The sequence below is a fragment of the Rhea pennata genome, chromosome 2 (genome assembly GCF_028389875.1).
Source record: "Rhea pennata isolate bPtePen1 chromosome 2, bPtePen1.pri, whole genome shotgun sequence".
NCBI classification, from domain to species: Eukaryota; Metazoa; Chordata; class Aves; order Rheiformes; family Rheidae; genus Rhea; species Rhea pennata.
The window spans coordinates 2,032,647-2,045,442 of NC_084664.1; the positions used below are offsets into that span (position 1 = coordinate 2,032,647).

The 12,796-nt window shown below is 46.2% G+C and overlaps 1 protein-coding gene across 2 annotated transcripts in view; it reads right to left on the reverse strand.

Moving 5' to 3' along the window:
• PTH1R (parathyroid hormone 1 receptor) overlaps nt 1-12,149 on the reverse strand; it is a 124,039-nt gene extending 111,890 nt beyond the window's left edge. The window contains exon 1 of one of the 2 annotated variants that reach the window (XM_062567634.1): nt 11,628-12,149. In XM_062567634.1, coding sequence (XP_062423618.1) covers nt 11,628-11,702 — 75 coding nt within the window. In that variant the 5' untranslated portion in view covers nt 11,703-12,149. Of the gene's footprint in view, nt 1-11,620 lie in introns of both variants that reach the window. The other variant, XM_062567633.1, reaches the window with a different exon arrangement.
• Between the last annotated feature and the right edge of the window lie 647 nt (nt 12,150-12,796).

Sequence of the window (12,796 nt, forward strand, 5' to 3'; positions counted from 1 at the left end):
AATCAGCATTTTTGGCTGGCACTCATTCTGCTTATCTGATTATACTAGAAGCCCTTGTTGTCCCAGGAAACGCTGAGTCAGGCCAGTTTGCCTCAAGCCAAGCATATGCCCACATGACCCCTATGGAGATCCGTACCTCACTTTCAGACTCATTGGCCCAGAATCTGGGCCAAATCCTTACCAAGATACAAAAAAGGAGAGCTGATTTCATCTTCGCCAGCTGCAGTTTTCTCCTCTTCCCCCTGCTTCTCCAGAAATCTGAGTTATCTTTCACTGATAACAGAGTAAATTAGGAATTTACATTTTTAGTGATTTTGAAAGGCCTGATTTCCATTTACAACCCTACAAATATGTGCAAAAGGCACCTCAAGTTCAACATGTCAATCACACTGACACTGTCAATGACACCAAGGAATGCTATAGCAAAATCAGTCTCAAAGCTGGGATGGGAGAGAAGTAAAAATGATCATCTATTGCCAAGTCTGCTTTAAACACTGATGCTCAATTTGCTCAGATCTCTTAGGATCAGACATCAGCCCACATCATGATTTGGCATCCTCTTATAATGGACCCAAATCCACAGCTGAATTCAGCCCTGTCCTGTGGTTTGAAACCTCCTGCCTGGCAGCAAGCTCATCCTCCTTCCTCACCACCACCATAGCCATAAACTAAAGCGACACTCCCTTCTGCTTCACATCCCCCCCTAGATTGCTCATGTTTAAATACTTTCAAGAAGGTATTCATGGCACAAGGCAACCAGCCACAAAAGAAGCTACTGAAGTATAGCTGAATATGGATTGGAGAAGCTGGAAACTGGGGACTTGTCATTTGACCCAGATCTCTAAACTTGTAGAATCTTCTCCTTTCCCCTCCCTACGCAACCCAGGGCCAGGAGGCCAGTATCTGAATGTGCCAGCTGGACTGATAAACTCTGGTTTATGCCCTAGTTCTCTGCAATGACACTCATTGACATCAGCAGAGATTCTCCTGGCCCTTCTGTACTTCACAGAAACAACACTGATTTATGCCAGAAGAAGGCTCTGGCCCCTTGAGCTTTGTGGTTTCTGTGATGAGGTTAAGGCAAATCACAAAGAAAATCTGAACCCAGGAATGAAACAAAAAACAACAAATACACTTTACTGTGGTGGTGAAAGGCTGACAAAGAAACACCAGTGATGTTGGGAAATGGATTGGAAATGAAGCTGGTGCTCTGCAGTGGAATCTGATGGTGGGCTACTTGAAGACTGTTTAGCAGTGCTGTGGTGTGAGTCAGCAGCACAGCTGTACCCACATGTTCAAATGTATGTAAATATACACGCTACAGTTTTGGACCAACTCTGTGCCTTTCACCAGCTAAGGAAATGAGGAGAGACCTCCAGAGCCACCTAGGATCTTTGGGGTGCTGTCTCAGAGGAACTGCTGTGGTATGCTCTGCAGCTGAGTGGTCCTTGGAAGATATGGGGCAACTCTGAGATGCAAGAACATATACTGCTGGTATCTGAAGTCAGGCAAGGGAATTCAACCCCATACTGTTTTGCCCCCATCAACAGTTAGCCTGGGTAAACATTTCTAGGTCCACCACAGTTGTAATAATTTAGCACCAGTTAAAAGAAGACACTTCTGCATTAGACATGGTGCATCAGACCCTCTGACCACACACAAGCGTATGCCTTATTACCATGGCTATTCACAACAGAAAAACTTTTCCTTTTCCATGCCTACAGAGCAATCTCTCTCTCTCTTTTACCCTTCTGTGGGAAGAACAATGAAAGTAACCTGCATTTCCAGATGCACAGGCTCCATCTTCACCCCTCAGAAGTCCTCTGTGCACCTATTGCACACGCAGAGCAACAAATGCCAGAAAACATGCAGATAATCAATGGGAGAGTTAAATCTCCTACTCTCCTTTCTTAACTGAAGAGGCCATTTTAGAGCAAGAAATTCAGTGAATGTAACCTAGAGTCACCTGGAAGTAAAGACAAGTTCTGAGAAAACCTTGAGGAAGTCAACTCTAAGAGGCAGAAAGGCCTTGTAAACTGATGATTCCTGATAAACCAGCAGATTGTCTGTGTTGGTCATCTCTTAGAAGCCCCATCTATTATCAGCTCCCTTCCTACTTCATATTTCTACTGAACTTAGTGAAATTGCTAACCATGAAATAGATATGCTAGGTAATATTGCTTTATTGATCTTACTTTTTGAACGTGACCAGGAGAAACATGTCATTTATTTGCAACTACTCTTCATAGCTGGTGTCCCAAAGCTGCTTTAATTCTGATTGCTCAGAGTCTGAAAGAAGTGGTTTATGCCCTAAGCCAGTCGTTTGTCATGTAGCAGTTGAGGAGAAAGTAAAGGTGACACCAAGGGAAAGCAGGCACTTGGACATAGAAGTGGGATAGATGGAAATAACACACAAAGTCCATGGAAATCAGGTTTCACTGAACTTTGGAATTTGATTTATAACCTTTAGAAGCAAAAGATCATTTGCTCCTGGAGGTGACCAGCTATTTCCTAAAGAGCTTTAAACCAAAGGATCAATGATTGAATCACCCTGCGGTGCAGCCTATGGCTTCCCACATCTGAGCTGTCTGAGGAGCCAAAGGCCCCATCTGTGTCACTAAATGAAATGCACTGGCGACCAGTCTTGGGTATGGGGGGTAAAGAGCAGAGGTGCTGTAATTTTTTTTCTGTAATCAATATACCTATAGTAAGTGGTCTGAATACAACCCTGTGTGTCTGCTAGATCGAACAAACACATTGTTTTCTCCCTTGTTCTGTGAAAGAAAAGTCAAAGACTGGCAGAAATGACAGAGAAGGCTGCCATCATGGAGGAGACAAGAAACAGAGGGACAGCGCAGTGTGAGGCAGTGTACAAAATCATGTACCATCAATGCCCCCAAGTCCAGTGGTCCTTGCTTTCTTAGATGGAGCAAGGCCTCCAGCTTCTGAAACCCTCCTTTTCCTCCTCATCCACTGTCTAAGAAATGCCTCCCAGCTTGTCTGCTTCTGCTGACTTGGCCTCTGTGCCTAGCATGCAGGATGGGCCCTAAACTCTCCTGGTGTGCTGGATTCCCTGGGGTGCCCAAGACCACCAGCTGCCTAAGTGAAGGCAGTGAGATGACAACTAAATGACTTACCAGTGGCCTGAAAAAGTGGCAAGTCCCCCGAGCTCCCCACTGGGCCTCAGTTCTCAGATCATTTGTCCTCTGCTAAATGCCCAAGAAATGGTACTTCTCTACTAGCTGTTCTGCCTTTCAAACTTATCTTAACCCTTGGCAAGCATTACCTGGATTTCGCATACAACTCACTTTTCTGTTCTAACATACAGGAAAAAAAAAAAATAAAGATCAGGTCCCAATACAAAGTTCAGTGAAGGCAAGATAAAGTTTTCTAAGGACTTTTAAAACCTGCCTTTACAGGTGCAATTAAGCTTGTTTCTTTCTCTCAGTGTGACAAGACTAAGCAAATAAATAAAAACATTGAAATGCTTGGAGAGAGGAGGAAACTAAAGATAACATCAAGGAACCCTGATCAGCAGCAGAACAGCCACATGAAAAGTAAGATAACCAGCCTGCCTGGGGTGCTGAGACAGCAGCTCCTGCCTCCAGCCCTTGCCCCAGACACTGATTTAGGAGCCGATCTTTTTCAAGCGGGTCAAGTCTCCTTTTGAAGAGCTGTCCTTATCTAACAGGCAGCTGATATTTGAGGTCATTACAGTAGAAAGCCTCGAAGACACCAAAAACCTTTGGACTTTGAAAACTCATTTATTCTGCACTTTGATAGAGTCAAAGAGGTTAGCATGGGTAGGATGGCTGTGCTGCTGAGTCCTGCCTGGCACACACCTACCTCAATGTGATGTAGGTGGAAAGATTTGACCTAACCACTTCACTGTCCCCACAAGCTGCAGACCCTGGAGTATCATCTGTGTTGTACCTCAGCTTGTCCATGCCTCTTCTGAATCTTGGGAGCCCTTGTTTACCTCTGTACTGCTAAATAAGAGGGCCAGATCCTGAAGCCAAGTAGCACAGCACCTCTCACGTCTATGAGCCTAAATACTATTCCTTTTTCCCCTGAAAGCAAAGTGGCTGTATGCAATCCCTCCAGCTTGTGTTATCCAGAACCATATCTAGGCATTATCTGAAGTACTGCTTATCTACTCAGACAAAAACTCTGCCAATGAGTGTGCTAATGATTAAATAGCCTGGATGACCGAAGGGAAATTCAGAAGTAGTGGTGGAGTCCGTGCTGAGGTCACCTGCAGGACCCATGGCTCCCATTGCCATTCATGCATTTATTGCTTAGGAGGAGGAGGTATAATAGGGTGCATGGCAGGCCTGATAAGGTATGTGGGCCTGTCAAGGAGGATGTAGAGGGAACAACAAGAAAGAAACAGGATAGCGATCATTCTGAGGCACTTATGAGCTGAAAGGACATGTAACTCAAGAGGAAAAGAGTGGTTATCTTGATGAACAGGGAAGGATAAATACAGTGGAGAGAGGTAGAGCCAACATCCTACATTGAGGGTGGGGAGCTATGGGCAGAGGAGTACTTGATCTGGGACACACAGGGCCTAGGGCAGTTGTGGGGGTCCCAGACTGTGGGTTTGACCTGGGAATGGCAGCAGGTGTATGTGTGCCATTTGGGTGGTGTAAACCCTGCAGCATCTCTGCACATTCAGTCCAGGTCTCCCCACATCTGACTGATCAGCTCAGAAGGGTGTTTGAGGAGCTGCTGGTGAGACAGTGGGAAGGAGAATGAATGAGTGTGTGTGTGGCAGCCAAGCTGAGCACTGACTTCAGAGCAGCATGGATAACAGGGGTTCCTGAAGTCTCTCTCCTTCAATACAGGAATGAGGTGGACAAGAGAAGGCAGTTACCTCCAAAGGAACTGGACTCTGAGGCTGAACGTGCTTCTTGAGGTTTGCTTCAGCTCCAGGGCCCTCCTTACCCTGATGGCTGTCATGATGCAATTCAGAGACCCAGCAACGACTGTATCCTACATTTATTTTCTCTTTTCCATGCTGTGATAGATTCCTGCCAGCTCAGTGGGTTGAATCAGCTCATGGAGGAGTACATATGGTCAGGAGTGTGGTGGGAAGGGGGAGAGCTGAGGCTAAGTAGGAACACAATTTTCTGAGCTATTATACCATCTTACTTTTAATGTGCCGCAGCAGCAGGCAACCACAATCCTGCTGCCTGTATTCTGCGTTCTGTCCAGTCCCAAAACAGAGGGCTGTTTCAGCAGCGGATAGAGATAACAGAGAAATGGATACTGCTAAGGGGTTAATGTAAAGCCAGGTACATCAGACAGAGATTTAGTGTTTTTTTCCTGTGGTATAGGACAAGAAAACTTAGGGCCAGATCTGGGCAGGATATTCTGCCAGGTTCCAGCACAGTGGAAGTTCCAGCACAGTCTGCTCGCAACCTCACATATGCTAGTGAAGATGGCCTGACTGCAGGCTGTAGGACATGAACACCTGCAGGCCTCAGATAGCATCCCAGCTAAGCTAGCTTCTGCTGCCCAGGTGCTTTCTCTATGTCCCCATGAGATGCTTGGTGTCACTCGCTGCGCTGCTGGTGCATGATCCAAGAGTCTCTGTGTCTCCAGAAGCTGCACTTGTGGTAGGACCTGAGCAGACAGGCTATGCTTGTTCTTTTGCAGAGAAATAGCCCACCCAAAAGGGCAGGAAATTTCCGCTGGCCTCCCCGGTCCTATCCATGTCAGAGGGTGAAGAGGGTCAGAGGAATCAGAGTTCAAAAGACTGGAACAAGCCCTCTGATAGTCGTGGGAAAGGGGGAACTGCACAGTCTAGTGAGTAGGTAAACACTGGACTTCATTCCCCTCTCCCAGCAGTGTGGGATGAGGATGGAGCCGCTCTGCACCGGGGAGCTGTGTCCATGAAATGCCGATGCAGAGCTCTCTGGAAGGGGAACCAGATCTGGTGAGAGATTTGACTCAGAGGGAGCCAGAGTCCAGCTCTTCTGTTCTTTCCTCCTGCTTGTTAATTAAAATTCAATGCATTGAGAGTTTAGCTGAAGTCAGAAGTCAGTGGCAGCTCTGCCACTGACTGTAGAGGGCCAGGATTTCACCAACCTTATATATTTCAGTGCCAGATCATGAGTTCAGAATCCCTTTCCAAGCAGAAAATCACTTCTGTACTCTGCTCGGGGGACAGTGGGAAGGATGGTGAGTTTTCCTTTTGACCAGAGCAAGAAGTTAGATGATTCCTTCTGCTTTTAGTCTGATTCCTAAGAAACCGAAGCCTCCGGATTTGTACGATAGGTGTATTCCATATGCCTCCTACTCAAATAACTCCAGAATTAGCCCAAACAGCTCCAGAAATCAGGGGCTGACCGCAACTGAATTTCATCAAGGGAGTTGAGCAGCACATTCCCAAGGGAGCAGGAGATGGCAGGGACAGCAGCTGTCTCCATTTGAGCTGTCTGGGCCAGGGGTGCCCCTCGAGGAGGGCTACAGGCAGGCTGCCACAGCCACATAATCCTGCTAATTTCAAAGCACCACTTAAGAGGCTATTTCTAGGAGTCCAAAAACCAAACAACTGTCTGGGCCTGAAAAGCACACCTCAGATTTCACTTCCTCCGGCCCTGACCCTCTTTTCACACAGTTGATCCGTCCCTGTTCCTATTCCCAGCATAAGGAGCAATCACTCGCACCAAACCCGGGGTGCACAGGTCAGATTTGCCACCAGGCTGCTGAACTTTTTTGGCTTGTGTGGGATGAAATCACAGCCCATGCATTAGTGTGACACGGAGGCTTGTTTGCTTTATAATTTGTGGTTGAGTATTTTATAGTCCAGGGATATCTGCTAATCCCAAAGTACAATAACAAAAATCGTATCTTTCATAAATACACGGGGCAGGGATGGGCACGCTCCCAAGCGTGTGCGGAGAAAGAAACATTTCAGGCATTGTTTTCCTGCACTTGGAGCCTGCCTTTATCTAACGAAGTTAGACAGCTCGTTAGGATTTGCAGGATCTCTATACAGAATTATTTTATTGTTATTACTCTTTTTATTATTGGCTGTGCTCTGAGACAGAATATGATTATCTTTGCCTTCCAGCTATAAATTATTCAACTTCATATCCTTCCCATTTCCAGATCCGTTAAGATGTGGTTCTGGCCAGAGAACCGACAAGACACAAATCGAAGAACAAAGCACTGAGCAGGACCACCTTTAATCATCTGCTTTGCCCCATCTAAGTGCACAGGTCTCAGCTGGTAGTTGGAGTATCATCCTGGCATGAGCTAGGAGAGCTTCCTAATTTATCCCATCGGAGATTAATCCCCTGCCAGAGATTTACACCAGTTCTGGTGTGGACACAGCTCCCTTGAGAATCAGGGCTCAGACCTTTCTGTGGGCTACCTGGCTTATCTTGTCCCTGTTTCAGTTTATGCCTGCAAGAAGGAATATTATTAACACCCTTTGAATTGCTGGGGGAGCATTACAGCTTCTTAGTAAAACCAGAGGAAAAGTGCAGCGTCGCCCAAGCAGTTTGAGAGGGGCCACAGCTGGGGAACCACAGTCTGCTGCTAGTAGGAAGGTAGAACCCATCCTGCTTGTCTAAACACAACCCCCACTAAGATGCAGCACCTCCTGCAAGGCATTGAACACTGTTAAAATGCAAAATCAAATACAGAAACTAACTCAAACCAGCTCCAGGCTAGTGAAGTGGAGTCCGTTTTGCTACCTATTTCGTGTCCACATATGGACCCACTTATCCTGGCTGGATAGTCCATGAGGAACTCAGCTGTCTGCAGCCAGCTCAGGCTGTTACCTGTGTCTCGAAATGGACCTATTTCGACCCAAAGCCCTGTTGCAGCATCTCAGTGGGCTGTAGTTTGTTTTTTGTTTTTTGTTTTTTGTTTTTTTTTTTAGTTTTATTCTGCAGAGTATCTCCTCCAGTGACAACTGGGTTGGGAGCTGCCAGGTGTAGACTGGCAGAGCAGGGAACAGGTTACAAACTGAACTGATGACAAAAAAAAAGCCACGGGGTTTTTTTGGCTGAGAAGTGGGACATGGAGAGGTCTTTCTGCAAGGTTTCACAGCACCTTTCAGATAAAAATATAGTGCATACATCTGAACTTTTCCTGTACTCTACTGATGCAGGACTTTCTGGCTTAGGCCAGTTGTGCATACTTCCTTGGACCTTGGACCAGGTAGTAGAAGTAACCCAAATTTGCCCGTCTCTGCCAGATTTCAGAAATAAAACACTCAATCAACAGCACAAATCAACAACACTCAATCTGCATTCAGGCAGGTGTTAATGAGCAATATTTCCATGGAAATGGGGTGGGGGGAGGACTTCTCTGGATTGCTGGGGAGTTGGAGGTGAACAGATCTTCACCCAGTGCTTCACTCCATGTCAAAGAGAGCAGATTTGGTCCCTCCCTGCTGCTACTTGAAAGGATGTAGTTATGGGGGTTTGGTGGGGCTACAGGCTCACGAGGGGCACAATGTCCTTGCAGACAAAGGTGCCTCTTGAAAAATGAGGATCTGGATGGATGATGGCGTGAAAAGCAAGCGAGAGGGATGCAGTCGTCTCTGAGAGGACCCACTCCTACAGCATTTTATCGTGTGCTAAATGTACCACTGTTGCTTTACAGTTAAAGCAGAGACGTGCAGTCTGCATACTGCTCGGAAAGTGATTCATCTCACAATGTATCGCCCCGTGATGTAGCAAGAGATCAAAGAGACCATTTCCCACCCCTGCTTCAGTGCTCTCGCTGCATGTAGTACCTTTATTATTATCTTTAGCCACTGACAAAAAATAAAATAAAAGAACAGCATGGGGTGGTTCAGCAGTGACAGCATCAGCACACATCATGCTTTGACTGATCGCAGGTTCCACAACTACCGTAGGCAAAACAACCTAGCTGCTAACAGACCAGCGATTAGGGCCAGGGCTCTGGAGACTCACGTCTTGCAGCCTCAGACAGACGAATTGTGCCCTGAAGCTCTGAGCGGTCAGCTGCCCCTGTCTGCGGGAATCTGCCTGGTCCAATCCCAGTAACAGAGGGCTGGTTTTCTGCTGGGGGTGTGTTTGTGTGTGTGAAAAATCAAGTGCCACTTTTTGCTCAGTTCAAACTTGCCACCGAGCCTGTCTCTGAAATAACTCCTTGACCCCCCGTCCTTCTGCAGTTATCCTCATTGATTTTTGCTTATTGCCTCAAGAGGCATTTAGTGACTGCCATTGACAATAAAACCTGCTCAGACCTGCTAGCCAAATATCAAGTGTATATACAACTTTCTAGTGAAGCAGGCAGGAAATCACTGTGCTGAAACATGTAGTCAATAGCGTCCAGTGTTTTTAAAGTTATTTCAAAAATCAAGAACACGTTAATTTGGGTGGGGGGAACAAACAAACAGGCTCTAGATACCCTGTAATTTGTTCTCTGCCTCACAAGTTGTTATACAGTAGGACGACATACATGGGTCTGACCACCTTTTTCTGCCTAAGTGCATGCCAGAAGGGACACAGAATATCTTTGCAGCCCCTGAATTTTAAGGGTAACTTTTCAAACCATCTGGTATCTCCCTTAGCTGTTGACGGCAACAGGTTTGAAAAGCAAAGGAGGTGACTGGAAAGTGCACTTTGGCCTTGGCCTAAATAAACCAAATGGGATCTCTGGTGGCAGAACCCTAAACCGGTATAGTAGGGAATCACACTTTTTAGAAGCATGACAGAGCAAACAGCACTGCAAATTCCTCACCCTCCTTTCCCAGTGAATTTGACCACATTTATGCCCCTCTTTGATTTTGGTGGAGCTCTTCCCGATGCATTTTGAACCTAGGCTCAACCTGAGCAGGAGCATGAGGTGATCACAGCAGCTGCTCCAAGCATGAGCTTCTCTCGCCTGTCAGCACTGCCGAGCAGATCGCAGAGCTTGTGATCCGAAATTGTCTGTTAGGTGAGGGGTTATTGCTCTTTTCTCTAGCTCTGGAAAGCACACAGGTTAAAACCTGTGTGCTTTTAACTGTGTTAATACAGCCGCTGAAAACACAAGACAGCGGAGACTTGGCTCACTGACTCCGATCCTCTGCACGTTCTGGATGTACTAGAATAGTACAAGGACAGCAGAGCAAATAGGCGATAAGACCGGAGATGAGCAGCTCAGTGGTCTCCTGTCTTTCCTGTCTCCTGAAGTTTTCCCAGCTCTGATTTGGCTGTCCCAAATCCCTGATTTTCAGTGATGCCCATAGAGATGTTGAAGCTGACGAGTACTTTGCTGCTGACTTCAGCACCAGCAGGTCTGTGAAGGAGAGGGCTAGCAGGTGACACATATCCCTGAGAGCTGCATGATGATACAACCCCAAAGTCAACTACAGTCAGAGGAGATGCTAATCCAACCCCAGAACAGGGGAGAAACCTCAAACATCGCTGAACCCTCAGAGACTCTACAGTTGGCCTCCTCAGTATCTCCTGATTTTATTTGGGCTTTAAAAGGTTTATCCATGCTTGGAGATGGACAGTGGTAGGGATGGGCTGCAATAGCAACTCTTCCCAAGGGGCTGCTTCTTCTTGTTTATCAGTAAGATGTTTTCCTCCAGTATGATACTGGAGGTGTTGGGGAAATACCCACTCTAGACCTGCACAAAGTCTTGAACAACTCCTACCAAACCCAAGGGAATGAGGCAAGTCTGATGGTCCCTGGAGCATCAGGAAGGACCTGGCTGGAGCTAGGATCGGGGTTAGCCTGCTCCCTTCCAAATGCATCTCCATCCTCTGTGGACAGCAAACACCATCCCAGGTGATGGTCATGCCACTTGCTACGCCAGAAGATACTGAGATAGGGCAGCAATGCTGCTGATACTAGGGACGGAAAAAGAAACTGAAGTGCACATCAAAGTAGTATATGCATCATAGATTAAAATCTGATGGCTGGTTTTGTATGACATTTGCCTTCACTCCTGCAGAAGGGCTTAAGAAATCACCCAAGGCTGCAGAGAGGGTCTGTAGAGCTTAATCCCTTCCTATCACCGCCATCAAGAGAGTTTTAACAGAGTTTAGTCCTTCTTACAACATTTGTCTCCCTCTCTATCAGTGTGTGCAGGAACAGGTGAAAACAGCCCCAGGAAGCAAAGGGTTAATACTACTTTCATTCTCTTGAGTGTAAATTGTCTGCCATCCACTCACCGAGGTCTGCACACTAAGGTTCTCTCCAAAGTTAATCCCGGGGAGAAAGGCACTATTTTGCTGAGATTAAGCAGATTTGTAGATTAAAGAGATTAAATTAAAATTAAAATTGTCATGCTGGTGGGTGGACCATAAAAAGACTAAAAAAGTTCCCCTTTGCTTACTGATAGGTGTCTTTTAAATTGTTCCCCAAACGCTTTCATTCTGCCTCCTCTCCCTGTCAAACTGCACACGTTTCTCTTTGGAGGGTTTTAGAAGTAATTCAAACTCTTCTGGAAGCACAGACATTTTAATTTCATCTAGTGGAGCAACTCTGAGACCAGCTACACACACTATCTGCCAACGAAATAAACCATTGGTCTGAAAAACCAACGCTCTGCCTTCTAAATCCCTGATACAGTAAATTACTCATCAAGGAAACAGCCGAACAGCTTGTTCAAGTATGTGAAGGGAAAAGATTCAGCGACTCACCAGAGCATAGACGGAACTCAGTACGGAGCAGCAGAGGATCAAACCCAGACTGTGATAAACCAGATATGATCCCATATCCAAGAGGCTTCTTCCAGCATCCAAGATCTCTCAGGGAAGTAGGAGGACGAGAGGTCTTCCAGCTCTCCAGTTGCAGATGATTTCTCCTTCTCCTTCCCTCCCGTCCCCCCCTCCCCTCCAGAATTTGTGTTTGTTTGATTGTTTGTTTCCACAGTTTTAGCCAGAAAGGCACATGACAAGAAACCCCGGTCCTTTGCTTCGCTTTCTCATGGCTGGAGATCTGGGCAGCTCCTTAAACGCAGTGAAGGAACCCATGTGAAGCGGAGGAGCAACTTCGCTCCCTCAGAGCTGCAGCCCCTGGTGCTGTTTGTTTTCCGCGTGCATCTGTCTCAGAGCAGAAAAATCACATCCATATGTCAAAACTGCTATTCTGTTTCCTTTTTATGAGGCAGTGGGAAGTTCAAATAATTTCTTTGTCAAACGCAAACACACAGAAAGAGGGAGAGAGAGAGAGAGGGAGGGAGAAGGAGCGAGAGAGGGGTGGAAGGGGTGGGAGATTGAAGAGGGTGGGGGAGGCTTTTAACCACTGCTTTATTTTTAGATCCAGTAATTTTATCTTTTAGGATTCAGGGAGGTTTGGAAAAAAAAAAGGCTTTTTCTCTTCTTTTTTTTTCGGCATGCAAACAAATCGCAAAGTTGAAAGTTAAAAAAAAAGCGAAAACTTGGAAATATTTTCACTTAGCAATTACCTTTTTACAAACAGTAGTACTCTTGGGGATTTTTGCTTGTATATTCCAGTGCATTTCAGCGCTCCACAATAGGTTTATTCTGCCAGCCTTCCAGGTTGCAGTGTGTTTTAGTTACAAATAGGGATTTTTGCTTCTCTCTCCCTCTCTGTCTCAAAGGATCTGCAGTTTCAAAAAGCCAATTGAGTACGGCACGAAAGCGTGGGGCTGCAAGATCGCTTCCACCCCCACCCTCGCCGCCCGCTTTAAGTAGTTTATTTTAGATTCTCGCTGCTAAAAAAAATAGAAATGAATAAAAATCTCTTTTCACTTACTCCGCGGAGTTTTGTGAAATCCTCGCTTTTCCATTCGCCCGAGTGCGCGCTCACACACACACACACACGCGTGCGCGCGCACAGAGACACA